The sequence below is a fragment of the Platalea leucorodia genome (assembly GCF_965183815.1).
Source record: "Platalea leucorodia genome assembly, chromosome: 1".
Lineage (NCBI taxonomy): Eukaryota > Metazoa > Chordata > Aves > Pelecaniformes > Threskiornithidae > Platalea > Platalea leucorodia.
This window is the reverse complement of record NC_138823.1, coordinates 56,774,328-56,790,125: the sequence shown is the minus strand read 5'-3', so window position 1 is coordinate 56,790,125 and position 15,798 is coordinate 56,774,328. Positions and strand designations below refer to the sequence as shown.

The following is a 15,798-nucleotide window of genomic DNA, read 5'->3' as shown; positions in this document are numbered from 1 at the left end:
TCAAGCTGTGATCTGTTGAGTGAGTGAACTGTTGCCCCTAGCAGTGAGGAGAGCTCCGATTTTCGCAGGTAGTTTGTTTTTGTGCTGGTTTTTTTTGTTTGTTTGTGGGGGGTTTTTTGTTTGTTTTTTGTTTTCATTTTTTAAGTCTCAGCATAGTAAAGTGTCAACAGGGTACCGAATACTTTAGAAAACTTGAGCTACAGCATTTTGTATTTGAAAGCAGCCTTCACAGTTCTGCACACATATCACAAAGCAAAATCATACTTTGCTTGTCCTTCTGCAGCTATATAGGCTCCCGAAGGAGTTAGTGCTACATGTTAAAGAGAGATTCTCTATTCACATGAAAATAAATGTTGTAATAAAGTGAACAGATAAGGTTTGGGGACATAGATGAAGCTTGTTTGTTGAGGAAGAGGGTAGCTGTTTTATTTTTCCTGAAGAGCCACCGTTTTCATTTCCTTTAGGTTGTATGCTCTCTATAAGGTTTGATAAATGAATGTTAGCCTCAAGAAATCCCCTAAGTCATATTTCCAGTGGATGAGTGTGGGAGTCTGCTTTTTTGGTTGGAGGTAGAGGGAGAAGGGAAGGAAAAGAAAGAAAAAGGAAACTGGACTAAAATCAGGACATCCCTGTCTGGCACAAGTACATCTCTTTAAGAAGAGGGTGGATGCCAGGAGGAGACTGGAGCCCTGAGACTGGCCTCATCTCTCTGTGTTTGGGCCAGCTGCCTGGTCAGGAAACGCCAGCACCACTTGCCCTGGTGCTGTGGGCTTTGTGTGCAACCCATGTTGCAGAGCAGGGGTCTGTGGAGCACAACCATGGAGCTCTTGTTACACTGCAGCTAAGGAAACCTCGCATAAGAGATTTGTAAGGCCGCGACAAAGATTTTGCATCTCTGAGGTGGTGGTTGACCAGTTTGGTACGCGAGAAGCTTTCAGGCTAAACCCTGCTGAATTTTTATGTCCTGGCTCTCCGCAATGCTCAGTTCAGTGTGTGCACGTTACATGGAAACCGTACAGATGGAACTTCATCTACAGGAATGGAGATACTGCATTGACTGATGCTGTGGTTCTTTTGTACTGAAGGTCTTCCTTTCTGGAACGCATATTTGACTTCAAAAGTGGCTGTGTAAAAATGTTCGCATCTGTGACACCCTTCAGTATATTTAGTCATTCAACTTAGTTCAATCAATAAAGTATTATTTTTATCTTTTTTTTTTAAAAAAAACTTAGCCTTTTAAAGCAAGGGTAGCAGAGATTGAGAGATGAAGTCTTTTCATTTTTATTGTAGCAGAATGGATGACTAGCCTCCAGTTCCATGCACCTGGGCACCTCATGGAAAGCCCTATGGCTATGTTGTGCTGGCTGCCTCATAATTTCTTGATTTGAAAGCTGGTGATGTTCTGGCAATGCTGAAAACAATCTCTTTTTCTGGAGGGGGGAAAAAAAAAAAGGCTAAAAAGGAGTGAAGAATTGACTGGCAAACTAAAATCCTGCAGAGATGGCTTTCAGAGCCTCTGGAGGATTTATAGTTGGAGTTACATGCTGCTGGACACATTTAGTTACGGAGTCACTTGCGGATCTGTTCTTTCCTTGGCTCTTTGACACCTTCTTGCTGCTGCTTGATAAGCCTGACAGGTGATTTGGGCTGCTGTGCCAGCAATATGCAATTGCCTCACAGCTCTCCCTGTTCTTTATCACCTGTAATTATACCTCAGTGACTAAAATTACAACCCAATGCTTAGATGAAAGCAGATCATGAAAGAGGAAAAAGCAACTGTCTGAAGTCAAACCAAGGAAGACAGATGGTATCCTGGAGGCTTTTTTGAAGAAGTTTATAGTTTGCTTGAAAATTCTCATTGTCAAACTGATCTGAGCAGCTGGTGGAGTAGGCATATTCTTGGTGCTTGTGTTGACCCTGAGAGCTTGCCCTGCAGCGTCTGTGAACAGATACCTTGGCTCACATATAACAAAAATGCCTTTGTCCTGTTCTACCAGACAGCAGTCTAATCTACTTTCCAAATATTCATCACCTACTTCTTGAAATTCATGGTTGATTATGCAAAGTCCATTGTATTTGAGGAGCTCCACTGGTATAGAAAGTGACAGTGCATCCCCTCAGCAGCACAGTTTATCATAGCGTATCAAACCTCTGCTGCTTGGTAGAGTTCTGAAACAGAGTCTCAATCCTTATCTTCAAGGCCCAGATATGTAGCCAGGATGCTTGAATGATTGCTAAAAATTATTTTAATAGAACTGCTGAGAGGCCTGAGGACTCTGTATTATAAGGTGAAGCTCATCTGCAGAGAAGATCATAGAATAATCACCTCTAGGAAAGGAGCAACAGCATAAATCTCATCAGTTTCTACTTTTAAGTGTGAGGGTGGCTTTGTTTTGACCTTTTTCTAGCACAAATCCAAAGCAACAAATCCAACAAAATCTGCTACAGATGTTTTCTCATTTTCCCTTCAGGGGAGAAGCAGTGTGACTCATATGTTAGTTACATTTTCCTTAATGCAGTCTCAAAGGTACTCCTCTCCTGTGATTTTCATTCCGTAAAAACCAAAATGGAGCAGAATAAGAGGAGCCTGTGCATGAAATTTAAACACAAAGATTTATCTTACAGGCCTTTTGATTTTTGAGCTGTAGCAAAATTGTATTTGATATTAAAACATGTGTTGCTTTAATAGAGGAAAAGACCCTGAGGTGAGGACAGCACTTCTTGATGTTGACATTTGTTTTGTGTTTAATCCTTGAGTGTATTTTGTGACCTTTTTTTTTTTTCCCCCTCCATAGAACATGGATTCTACACTTCATTATATTCATAATGATTCAGATTTGAGCACCAACAGTAGTTTCAGCCCTGAAGAAGAAAGAAAATCCAAAGTACAGGTAAATGACTGTGGCTTCTGTTTTTCCTACATGTATTAGATAAGTGGAATGTATATGGGGATTTCTTTTATGCATTTCATTCAGTCATTTCTGATGTAATGTGTTTTCTGTAAAATATGGCAAACCTCTTAAAATAAGTAATTTTAAAATATTCTGTGTTTCCAGAGATAATGGCTTCATTCGGCAGTTGCTTCTGTTTTAGTTATGTATAAGAGATGACAGTATTGTTTGACATGAGAACAATACTGTAGACTTCCAGGCTCTGGTTTCAATGGTTTCATTTTCTATGGAAACTATCCTGTAATGGAAATTAGGTTATTGAGGAAACTGGATTTTTTGTTAAATGTTTTGAGTGGAACTGTCCCCAACCTCTGACAGCTTTTTGAAGAAAAGGTGTGAAAGCATTTCATTAAGCTCAAGCTGTCTCTTTGTTGTTTTTTCCCCAAAAGGAATCGAATGTTTGTTGTTACATAGTTCAGTATTGTGTGTGCCACCCTGCATCAGCATGATTCCTTGAGTGGAAACCTCAGTCCCTCTTGTTGCTTTTTGTGAGCCGAGCTATTTGGCAGTTGTGTGTTAGGGAAATGCTCTTGTGCACCCCCTTGGGTAGGGTCAGTGCCCGAGATAAACTGACAGCAGCTGAGGCAAAGACAGTGTTGAAGTCAACACAAACAGGTTTTCACAAAATTTTAGTTCAGATGCTTTAATTTCTCAGCAGAGAGGAGGATTGGTCTTCACCAGAGATCTCTGTCTCTGAAGAACTCTTTTCTTTCCTGCTGTCTCTTTAGGGAGTTTGGAAGCAATATTGAACGCACTATACTGTGCCTCCTCCCCTTCCCCCCCCTCCTCAAGGCATTTTAATTTAGTTTTCTTCTCCCCACCTCCCCAAGATTTTGAGAGGAATAGGAAAATGATTTTTGAACAAGTCTCATCACTTGCTGTTCTGCCTATTTTTATGGATGAGTTAAAATAGCCAATTTGCACAGCCTGCGAGCCTGAATGTTCGTAGAAAGGTAGAATGTAGTCTCTTAATTTCCTGGTCTGCCTAAGTAGACAGTGATCCACCCACTCATCTGTTACATTGGTCTGTATATTTTCAAGTAGCCCCCAGTCATGTCATCATTTCTTTGGAACTTTTTGGTGGAACTTAGGAAATACAAAATCTTTGCATTCTTATTAGGAGATTGTAATTAAATAATACTCTGTAGTTGTTCTTCTGACAGTATGCCCTGGAATTTTAGTAAGCCTTATGAGGATTTATTGAAAATAGTGTAAACACGCTACCCTTTTCTTGCTGTAGGATGTTGTACCTCAAGCCTTGCTGGATCAGTATTTATCAATGACCGATCCATCCCGCGCACAAACAGTTGATACTGAGATTGCCAAACACTGTGCCTACAGCCTGCCGGGTGTGGCACTTACGTTAGGCAGACAAAATTGGCACTGTTTGAAAGATACCTATGAGACGCTGGCATCCGACATGCAGGTAAGCTCAAGAAGCTCTGACAGTGAATGATCTGAACTTTTATGATGTGGCCGTGAATAATCTGAACTTCTATGATGATTTCTCTTGTTTACTGGGTGTTGGGTTGCTCCGCTTTTTACGTGGAGCTTTCCATTCCTGATATTAGTTATTCGTATAATGAATAGAAGTGTAACTGTGGTCTCAGAGGAAGCTGTGTGTGTGGTGCTCAGGTAGTAAGGAAGTGGGGCAGTTTGAGTGGGAGGTGGATCTCCAGTGGGAATGTGAGGAGAGGTCTCTGATTTCCTCTGCTTGCTTGAGGTCTTATGGCAGTGCTTGGGATTCTCATAAGTACGAGAAATTGGGCTGTGCTGCTGTGCGTGAGCAGACATGTGCCCCTGCAGGCATGTCTGGAGCTCAGTGAGTCAGCCTCACGCCAGGCTTTTTGGTGGCCTTTTGGTACTGCATCGAGTCATAAGGGAATAACATCACTATCACCATGCAGCATTGCTGTTTTAAAAACAAATACTGGAAATAGCATTTTCCTTGCTGTCAGGTGGTAAGGAGGTGGCTTTGTGCATTTTACAGTTGTTTCCCAGTCCTCCCTTGTTTCCTTTTTTGGAGATGCTCTTTTTATTTTTTTTTATACATTCTCAGACTAATTCACCTCTCTCGAACTTGCTGCTTGCTATGTCAGAGCAGCAGTTCTCAGTGATAGTGAGTAATTTTATACATAGCTATTGCTCATATTTTCCGAACTCTTTCGCAGCCACTAAAACCAGCCAACTAATAAATTTCAAACATAAATAAAAACAAATTACCCTGTGTTCAGAACTGTCCAGAGTTTATCGCCAGTCTGATCTGAATTAAGATTGAATTGCCAAACCAGGGCAAAAGAACACTACCCATGCTAATTGGAAAGTGTTGGCTGAAGAACAGATGCTATTTTATTTTTAAAAAGACTTACGTGAAATACTTACTCCATTAAAATGATGCCCCCTCAGTTTAGGGTGAATAAAAGCTCTATTGGTCCTTGGACTGCTGGGCACTCAATGTGGGTGAAACTTTACCTATTATGGAAGCTAGACTATGCCAGCTGAAATACTGTGGGATATATATATCTTGCTCTGTTTTATAAATTAGACAAGTGAGAGAGTGGAACTAGTATGGAACTAATTTATCCAAAAGAATTTAAAGGAGAAAGTAATGTGTGGAAGAGTACTGATATCAGGAATACTATTTTCCTTCCCTTAAAATATTTTCATTACTTTCATTTGCCTAGTTCCATGATATTCAGGTGGAAGAAATGATACCTTGTCATTTGTCCTCTCTTTCCTTTTCATTTTTTCCTTTTTTTTTTTTTTTTTTTTTTTAGATTTCCAATTTCATTTTCAATTGTTACATGAGTCACTGTTAAATGTATTTGTAAGTACTGTAGCTCGCTGGGAGTCCAGCTTGGATACTGACCCTCAAGTTAAAATAGAGCACTTCAGATGATACATCAGTAAAATTCATTTATGTATTTATTTTCCAGTGGAAGGTTCGGCGGACACTAGCATTTTCTATACATGAACTTGCTGTCATCCTTGGAGACCAGCTTACAGCTGGAGATTTAGTTCCTGTCTTCAATGGCTTTTTAAAAGATCTAGATGAAGTCAGGATAGGTGTGCTTAAACACTTGCATGACTTCCTCAAGGTATGTCTGTGTTCAACTCTGGTCAAGTGAAATTATGTGTTTTGCTTCGTTTCTTTGTATGCACTTGCTTTTTAACAAAACACTGGTATAATTCTGTGGGAATCCATACAAATCTGGATGGAATCCAGATGTCTGAATACTGGAGTATATTTTGCAGGACATCTGTGTTGCTGATACTTTCTTTTCTCTGAAGAGCCTGTTTTGTGCATGTTTATTCAATATATAGGTGCCAGTGGATGGTATGAAGTCTTTTGGCTCTAACCTCTCTGTGCAACTTCTCAAATTTCTTTAGGAGTTTTTCGGTAACTGCCTCATTTTTGGAGCTGAAAGATATAAATCATGCCTTTAAAATCAATACTATCTTTATTGCTTACCTCCTAGAGTACAAGCAGAGACTAGATCAGATTTTGCTTTCAGTAGTGCCCCATGTGATTCTAGAGACCTAAGCATGATAGGGTTTAGTCCAGAAAAGCAACACCATTGCTAAAGAGTATTTTTTTTAAATAAAAGCAAGTGTTTTATTAGTTGTATTTTAAAGCTTTTGTTCTATCTGCTGATTGTAGCCTACGTTTCTTTATGTAAGTTTATGTTTACTGTTACAGCTTCTTCATCTTGACAAAAGACGAGAGTATCTTTATCAGCTCCAGGAATTCCTAGTGACTGATAACAGCAGGAACTGGCGTTTCCGTGCAGAGCTGGCTGAGTATGTAGTTTTCTGGGTGCTTGTTTTCATTGTTATGGATATTTAAAGATGTTAATATCATAGAATAAATGTCTTACAGTGACGTTCTTCATTTTAAATTAGCGGATAGTCCTTATCCTCCTCCACTTGTCCCCATTGCTTAAAAACTCCTAGTAGTTGTGTATCATTTATAAATGCTCAAGTTGGAACTTGAATGTCTTTTGCATCACCGTATGTTGAAAACATTACCCTTCCATAAAAAAAGAAGCTGCCAAAAGAGAAGACCACATCTGCTTGCTCTTGAAGTCAATAGAATTGTTCTAGCCATTTGAATTGAAGTTGCTGTGTCTGATGAGCAGGCTGAATTCATGACCATGAAAAGGAGGAGATCAAGGTCTTGAGGGGAGTAAAGAAAGCAAGTAGCAGGGTAGTGACCTTGGACTTCATGTGAGCAGACTTTGGCTTTTTCATGGAACTGGTATGTGGGCTCCTATGGAAGGCAGCTCTGAAGGGTCAGGTTGCTCAGGAAAGCCAGCAGATTTTTAAGGACAGCATCATCCAAGTGAAAGGATAGTCCATCTTGATACTCAGAAAAACAAGGAAAAGTATCAAGAGCCTGGTTTGGCTAAGAAGGGAACTCATGACTGAGCTTCAATGCAAAAAGGGATTATACAGGAGGTAAAAGCAGGGACAGGGTGCACAGAAGGAATTTAGAAACATTGCCCAGGCATGTAGGGTTGTATTAGGAAAGTCAAAGCTCAGCTAGAACTGAGACTTGCAAGGGGTGTCAAGTCCTGTTACGTTAGCAAAAAAAGAATAAACAGGGAAAATGTGGGACCACTGCTGAATGGGGTGGATGGTTTAGTGATAGTGGGCACAAAGAAGGCTGAGGTACTGACAAGGTACTCACTGACAAGATTTGCCAGGCCTCCGTGCTTAGAGTAGGTTTCAGTGACGGCTGATGATCAACCAAAGGATTACTTGAGAACTCGACCCATGTATATCCATCAAACCAGACAGGCTGCAACTGAGGGTGCTGACAGAGCTGGCCCATGTGATAGCGAGGCCATCAGCCATCACCTTTGAAATGTTGTGAACATACAGGCAGGTCACCAGGAACTGGCTGAATGGCAGAACTCAGAGGGTTGTGATTAGCGGTGAGGAGTCTAGTTGGAGGCCTGTAGCTAGCGGCGTTCCCCAGGGGTCAGTACTGGGTCCAGTCTTGTTCAACTTACTCATCAATGACCTGGATGAAGGGACAGGGTGTACCCTCAGGAAGTTTGCTTATGATACGAAACTGGGAGGAGTGGCTGATACACCAGAGGGCTGTGCTGCCATTCAGTGAGACCTGGACAGGCTAGAGAGTTAAGTGGAGAGGAACCTAATGAAGTTCAACAAAGGCAAGTGTAGGGTCCTGCACCTAGGGAGGAATAACGCCATGCACCAGTACAAGTTAGGGGTTGACCTGCTGGAAAGCAGCTCTGCGGAGAAGGACCTGGGAGTCCTGGTGGACAAGTTAACCATGAGCCAGCAATGTGCCCTTGTGGCCAAGAAGGCCAGTGGTATCCTGTGGTGCATTAGGAAGAGTGTGGCCAGCAGGTCGAGGAAGGTTGTCCTCCCCCTCTACTCTGCCCTGGTGAGGCCACATCTGGAGCACTGTGTCCAGTTCTGGGCTCCCCAGTTCAAGACAAGGAACAACTGGAGAGAATCCAGCGAGGGGCTATGAAGATGACTAGGGGACCGGAGGATCTCTCTTATGAGGAAAGGCTGAGAGAGCTGGGTCTGTTTAGCATGGAGAAGAGGAGGCTGGGAGGGGATCTTATCAATGCTTACAAATACCTTAAGGGCGGGTGTCAGGAGGGTGGGGCCAGACTCTTTTCAGTGGTGCCCAGCGACAGGATAAGGGGCAACAGGTACAAACTGAAACATAGGAAGTTCCATCAGAATATGGGGAATAACTTCTTTACTTTGAGGGTGACAGAGTGCTGGAACAGGCTGCTCAGAGAGGTTGTAGAGTCTCCTTCTCTGGAGATATTCAAAACCCGCTTGGATGTGATCCTGTGCAACCTGCTCTAGGTGAACCTGCTTTAGCAGGGGGGTTGGACTAGATGATCTCTAGAGGTCCCTTCCCACCCCAACCGTTCTGTGATTCTGTGAACTAGAGAAAGGCATATGATGTGCTTTTGGCCTTTTAGAAGATGGGTACTGTCAGGGGAGTTAAAATTCTGTCAGCCTCACAGCAGGCCCTGGGAATCACGGAGCAGGTCCTGTTGGAAACCATTTCTGGGCATGTGAAGGAGGACTCCTTCAGGAAAACAGTCAGCATGAATTTCCAAGAGTCAATCACGCCTGAACAACCTGCCTTCTGTGATTAAATGACTGAATCTGGATGAGGAGAGGGTGGTGAATGTCATTTACTTCCGCTTTAGCAAGGCTTTTAGTACCATGTCTTAGAATATTCTTGTAGCCAGGTTAGGACATAATGATCTGGATGGGTGGACGCTAGATGAGTAGAAGTCATTGGATGGTTGGGTGCAGGAGGTTATGGGTAATAGGTTGTACTCTACCTGGAGTATAGCTATAGGTGCCGCAGGAGTGCATTCTGGGACCTTTCCTCTTTAACATCTTTATCAGTGACCTGGAGGGGGTGACAGAGTGCACTCTCATCAGGGTTGCTGGTGACACAAGAATGGGATGACCAGTATTGACTGGGCTTGAAGGAAGGGCTGCCATCCAGAGGGGCCTTATGAAATTCAGCAAAGGACAGATGTCAAGTCCTGTGCATGGGAAGGAAGAGGCTCTGACAGTGAGACAGACTGAGGACTGGCTGCCCTGGGAGCAGCTCTGAAAAGGCCCAGAGTATCATGGAGCACAGTGAGCTGAACATGAGCCAGCCGTGTGTCCTGCCAGCATGATCCTGGGCTGTATCAACAGGAGCAAAGTCAGTATATCAAGGAAATAGATCAGCCCCCTCTAGTCAGCACTCATTAGATCTCATCTGGGGTAATGCATCTATACCAATAGAGGAAAGATGCTGATAAACAGGAACAAATTCAGCAGAGGGGCACCAGTTTGATCAAGGCTGCAGCATGTGCCCTTTGAGGAGAGCTGTGGGACCAGGGCTTCTCTAGCATGAATGATGAAATGAGTATATTGTAATGACTAATTGCAGTGTGTCTTTTGAATTAAGTTTTAAGAGACCTAGTTTAACAACTGATCATGATGTCATGTTTTTGCTACATTTAAGTGTTGTTTTGATTTAGTAACTACAAATCACTTACCTGTTATTGCAGGTATGGAGATGTTCAATCGGCTGTTTGTAACGTGTCATGCCACTTCTTTTGACATGCTTCCTCCCATTCATGACGCATATTTGTGTCTGCAACAATCAACTCATTACAAATTGAAGAAGTGATAATTTCTGTAGTTGTCCAGTATACTCTGAAGTAGAAGTTTATTGATTTAATATATCAGTGTACTTAGTTTGATAAGTATCCTTGGCCACTTAAGTCAGAGTAGTTGGTTTGTAGCTGTACATGCGTTATGTATGTGAGATGTCTTTACGAGGTATTCAAATGTATGTGCACACTGCAGCGTCATTCACATCTGGATCGCTGTGTTCCATGTACATTGTAGCCAGTATCGGGATCCCCGCCTTGTAAATGCAACCTTGGTTTCCTTGCCTCTCCCCTAGTTTTTCATTCTTTGAGCTCGTGCAGCATTTTGCCATTATTGTGAATAAGTGGCAATTTAAAATTTGCAAGTGACCCATAGTCAAACTGATGGCATTGAAAAAGAAAAGATTTTACTTTTCATTAACTTTATTATGGCCATATTGCATATTTGGCAAGTGTTGTCATATAAGTGATCATATTCACAGTTAAAGCTATTTTTCTTATTATTATAATGTACTCTGTTTGGTTCTTCTTCCGTCTTGTAGGCAACTGATCTTGCTTCTAGATCTGTACAGTGCCAGAGACATTTATGACTACTTGCGACCTATCGCTTTCAGCCTCTGTGCAGACAAAGTGTCTTCTGTCCGTTGGATTTCTTACAAGCTGGTAAAGCAATCTAAGTAAATTCAGGATTTCAAACTTCTGACGGTTGGTGGTCAGAAGTAATTTTTGTATTTTTTTTTTTCTTTCTTCTCATTTCTTCAAGGTTAGCGAAATGGTAAAAAAATTGTACATGGCTTCAACATCAACCTTTGTGGTAGACCTCATGAATGAACTTGTTGAAAAGTTCTGTAGATGCCGCAAATGGTCCGGTCGGCAAACTTTTGTCTTTATTTGCCAGGTAAAATGTCTTTTTGCTCATCTTTTTGGTTTTGGCAGGGAGGTGGGGGGTGGTAAGAATGAAGGGGCCCTAAACAGATGGAACTCTTTAGCTGCCTGTTGACACTATTTTAATGAATATTTGAGAACTTTCTTTCCAAGGGAAATAGGTTTCATGGCTGCTTTCTTCAGTGTTGCTCCATAGATGAGCTTGAATGCATCTTTAGCATAGCATATTAACATCAGGTTGTCAGATTTGGTGTTGAATATGAAACAAACGCATAGCAAAATAATCCCTGAGTTGGGAAGCTGCTTTGTTACTCAGCATTAAGTGAGATTTTTATAATATGCTGCAGCAGTCTGCCACTTTTTTGTGTTACCCTTAAGAAATCAAGTGCTATGAGTTGCCTATGCCTCCTTAGCCAGCTAGCGCAGCTTGGTCAAAACCAACGTATTCTCAGCAGGATAAGGAGAAGAGTTGCAACTAGCTGGGGTCCCAAGGAAATGGTCAAGTTTGGAGGCTGTAGCAGAGGTGCAAACTGGGAGCCAACATGGCTGCTGCCCAAGTGGGACAGCTCTCTGAAGTACTTGGAGAAATGTGATCTTTGAGCTTATATAAAGATGTTTGGGTACAATGGATGTTCATTGAAATGGACCATTCTTGACTTAATATAGTACCTAGTTAAAACAAAGGCTAAATTAATCTTAAAAAGGATTGCGAAGGTCTTTTCTTCCCTCTTTTCAACTCATACAGTGATTAAAAAAACGCAATAAAAAATAAGGAAGTTGCCAGACTTCATACAAAATAAAGTGGGCTTCTAACTGAGCCTGATTTTCCTCGACCCTAACTTGCTTTATTGTGTATGACTTTGTGCTAGAAAGTATTGTACTGTATTTTAAAACTTTGTGGATTCTACCTACTGTATTCATGCTATGAAAGTAGTAAGATCTGTCAGCCCTGGTTATGTGTTGGGATTTTGTCCTCGCTGTGCTGAAATCTAATGAAATTGCTTCTGTGTTCTTGCCAGACTATCAGCGAAGATGACTGCCTGCCCATGGACCAGTTTGCTGTGCATCTGTTGCCACACTTACTACACTTGGCATCTGACAGGGTTCCAAATGTTCGAGTCCTGCTCGCAAAAACGTTAAAGCAAACTCTTTTAGAGAAAGGTTAGTGGTCAGAAAGAGTTGCAATGGGCTGACTGCGTATCTTTTTGTCCCTCCGCTTTCCTGTAGTCAGCTGGGAAAGAAGAAACAACATCAGATATGGGTTGCTCTTGCTTTTACAGTCTCCTTGGTGTGGAATGTTACCTTGGCTGAGATAAAACCAGGAACCTTCTTGGGGTATCAGAGCCGTTGTTGTGTAACACTGGGAAAATAAGAGTTCTTGCTCATATGTCAGCCTGTTCTTTTTGTACCATTTTTCCTGAATGAGCTAGTTTGTAGGGGTGTCGTCAGGGCACAGAAAGCACAAATGAGCAACTAGTAACTGTGAAGTTGTTGTGCAGTGCCTTTTATTTGGTTAAAAAAAAAATCTGTTCTGTGTAATAAGGATAAAAAAGAAAAATTCTTCCATACAAATCCACCATCTCTTTTCTCACTGGGGGAGAAGAGATGGCTGCTGTTTGTTTTCTGTATTTTTATATTTTATATGGTAGCAGTGGGAAGAAAGTTTCTCTGGAGTCTCTTCAGGGAAATTAGACGTGCAACTTCCAAATTGCAGACTTTGCTTAGGAAAGCATCCCCAATGCATAGCAGATGCCAGAAGAGTCATCAGTGCTCAGATTCCAAAGCACTGTAAAGGAAAACAGTATTAGAAATATTATGCTATTCTGTAAACCAGCAGCGTCCACGCTTGGAATAATTCATCCAGTTCTGGTCACTTTCTTCCTCAAAACCATACCTTGGCTCGAGGACTGCTGTTCCTAGCATAGCAAGTGTGAAGAAAAATGCAAAATGTTCAAAACGCTGGACAACACAGAGGATGCCAACACAGTGAGAAGTAGGCTATTGCTAGCTGTCTTGTGCATGCTGGAGACTCTGAGTAAGCACATGTAGACAGTTAAGATGGATCAGCTGATGTGCAGTAATTTATCCTCTGTTAACCGTGCCAAGGCTGTCACTGTTCTTCCTGTTATCATGTAGTATTGGTATTTTTGTTGTTGTCCTCGTTATTTTTGTGTTCCCCACCTGGATGGTACACCTTCATTCTGCATTGCCACTACGGAACCTTATAATACAGGTAGACCCTGCCTCAAAGATATTGCGTGCATGATTAGGGATGGTGGATAGATTATGAAAGGCAGATTTAAAAAATAAGTTCAGAAGCTTTTAAACCTTAGATCTAAATTGCCATTCTTGTGAACTGTTTGTAGTTAACGCTGCTTTTATGCAACTTGTGTTGTGTAGTTCATGAAAACTGTCACATGTTGCAACTCCTTCCACTCTTATTTCATGTTATCTTAGTTTTATTGTTTGATAATTATTTGGCAAGCCTGCCAGTGAAATGGAGCGGCATGGCCGTGGGTTTATGATACCTTCCCTCCATCACAAACATAAGCACACTCCTTTTGAGTCTCTTTGCAGGTTTTTTTCCCTCTTTGGTCATGGAGTCTGTCACGCTTACATTTATACTGAAAGACCATAGAATTCCTGTACTCTAACAGCACTGTTAGAGCAACTGTGCTCTGAAACAATGGATTTTTTTTTTTTAGGTGAATTCATAGGTTTATTCAGAAGCTTATTGCGTGCCTGCTCAGATATTCCAGTTTAACCATACATGTGCACTGTCTCATGAGATTTTGAACCTCATGATAGTATGCTGAGGTTTGCGTTGAAGTATCTGCCATCTTTTCCTCCTATAAGTCTTGTGCATTTTCTCTTACAGAATATTTCCTAAATTCTGCCAACTCTCATCAAGAAGCTGTGGAGCAAACAATTATGGCGCTTCAAATGGATGATGACAGTGATGTCAAATATTTTGCAAGCATACACCCTGCCAGTACCAAAATTGCAGATGATGCCATGAGCACTGCTTCATCAACTTATTAAAAAGTTCTGAATGTTGCTATAATTAAAAAATTTTAAACAAACTATCCTCAAATGCTTCTGAAATGGTTGATCTAGGACAACCTCTTTGGAAGGAGAGATTTTTTGCCAGACTTAACAGGTGGATGTTATCTAAGCCTGATACCAGGGATTTTAAGTCAAGAAAAAGTAACCATACCTGTGTCAGCTTGACTTTAGAAAAACACTGCTCAGAGGATTATTTTTGCCACCGAAGCCTTAAATCTTCTGTCTTCCTGAACAAATGAAACTTGAATTGGCAGATCATTTTCATTGCAGAAAGGATGTGATTTCCAGAAACCTGCATTGTTTCTCCTGAGGAGTTAACTTAGCAAGTATTTTCTGTAGCAACTGATAGATGAAATGGCCAGAAAGGTAAATTTATACCGGGATGTAAGACCTCCAGTATTAGCGCTAAAAGTTTTTATCATTCAAGGACTTGATTTGTGTGCAGCTGGGCACACCCTTAAGTGGGAATAGCTTCGATGTTTGTAAATGGGGAAAAGTAGAAATTTGGATTTCTCTTAAGGGCTCAGTGCTAACACTAAACTAGAATTTGATTTTAATCCTTAAATGCAGCATATTGCTGTACCCATTAGCAGAAAACTTTGCTGAGTACCTGTGTCCTAATTATTTTCATGCTGGTCATGACCTAAAGGAAATTTATTAGCACATGTACTTTAAGTCAGGTATTTTTAACTTGATCATGATCGGCTCTGAGGTGCAACTTTTTTCTTCATATACTGTACATATCTGTGAGCCTCCTTGGAGTGCTGCAGTCTTTAATCATGTTGTTTAAAGCTGTTGTGATACAAGTTGTTCTCTACTTGTCCAAATAAAATTTATTAATAAGATTGAAAGCAATCTTGTGACCTTTTTAAAACATTAAAAGAATAAGTTTGAAATTTAAGTGGCTTTTTTTTTTCTGGTTCTTTACACTTTGATGGCTATTGCAGGGGGAAGGGGTTTGCTTAATGACTGTGAAGAATTTTGCATTTTGAGATGGAATATACTACAGCACAGATGTACTTTGGCCATGTAATTGAGGTTTTGCTAGATTCTCTTTCAAGCATCCCTGTTGTGCTTGGGAACCTGTCACTCCAGCGTGAAATGGCATCTTTGCTGAAGTGAGTCTGAATATCCACCTCGGTCCAGATTTACAGGGAACTGTGAGCTCAAACTGCCCTTTATCTACCTTCTTTATCTGCCTTCAGTCTGTTGACTGCTTTCATTTCCTCTCATTTAAAATGCCTGATACGGTATCTCCTTCTATGTCTTCCAGGGGCAACTTGCTTAAATCACCTTTCCTCCAGCCTGCTGAACCTGAAGCGCGTGAAGCTTATTTTCCTGAGGAGGTAGAAATGGCTATGGCAGCTTATCTTTGATTTATTTTAGCAGAACATTTTCATTTATCAGTTAGGTGCCTGATACCCTGGCAGTTCAGCCTCAGACAGGTGTCTCCGCCACCCCACTCCCGGTTTTCTTGGGAAAACAGATTCTTCTGCAGTTTCTTCTCTAGTAAACAAAGTTGCTATTTACTCCCCAAAGGCCTGCTTTTCTACTCCTGAGCATAGCCATGGAGGTGGTTAAGATACAGAGTTATCTCTGTCTGCCATGAAGCTTGGTGGGTTTGGGTTTTTTGGGGGGTTTGTTTAATTTTTATTATTTTTTTTTTTTTAGTCTTGTCTTGGTTTGGTTTTGTGTGTGTGTTTTGGGTTTTTTTTTTA

At 41.2% G+C, this 15,798-nt stretch overlaps 1 protein-coding gene across 6 annotated transcripts in view; it reads left to right on the top strand.

The window, feature by feature from the left end:
• Window positions 1–15,534, top strand: part of PPP4R1 (protein phosphatase 4 regulatory subunit 1) — a 71,435-nt gene extending 55,901 nt beyond the window's left edge. For all 6 annotated transcript variants that reach the window (XM_082319363.1, XM_082319364.1, XM_082319362.1 and 3 more), the window contains 8 exons: window positions 2,796–2,891; window positions 4,192–4,377; window positions 5,888–6,049; window positions 6,652–6,752; window positions 10,672–10,792; window positions 10,893–11,027; window positions 12,034–12,175; window positions 13,893–15,534. In XM_082319363.1, the coding sequence (XP_082175489.1) occupies window positions 2,796–2,891; window positions 4,192–4,377; window positions 5,888–6,049; window positions 6,652–6,752; window positions 10,672–10,792; window positions 10,893–11,027; window positions 12,034–12,175; window positions 13,893–14,056 (1,107 nt within the window). In that variant the 3' untranslated portion in view covers window positions 14,057–15,534. The remainder of the gene's footprint in view (window positions 1–2,795; window positions 2,892–4,191; window positions 4,378–5,887; window positions 6,050–6,651; window positions 6,753–10,671; window positions 10,793–10,892; window positions 11,028–12,033; window positions 12,176–13,892) is intronic.
• The last annotated feature ends 264 nt before the right edge of the window (window positions 15,535–15,798 follow it).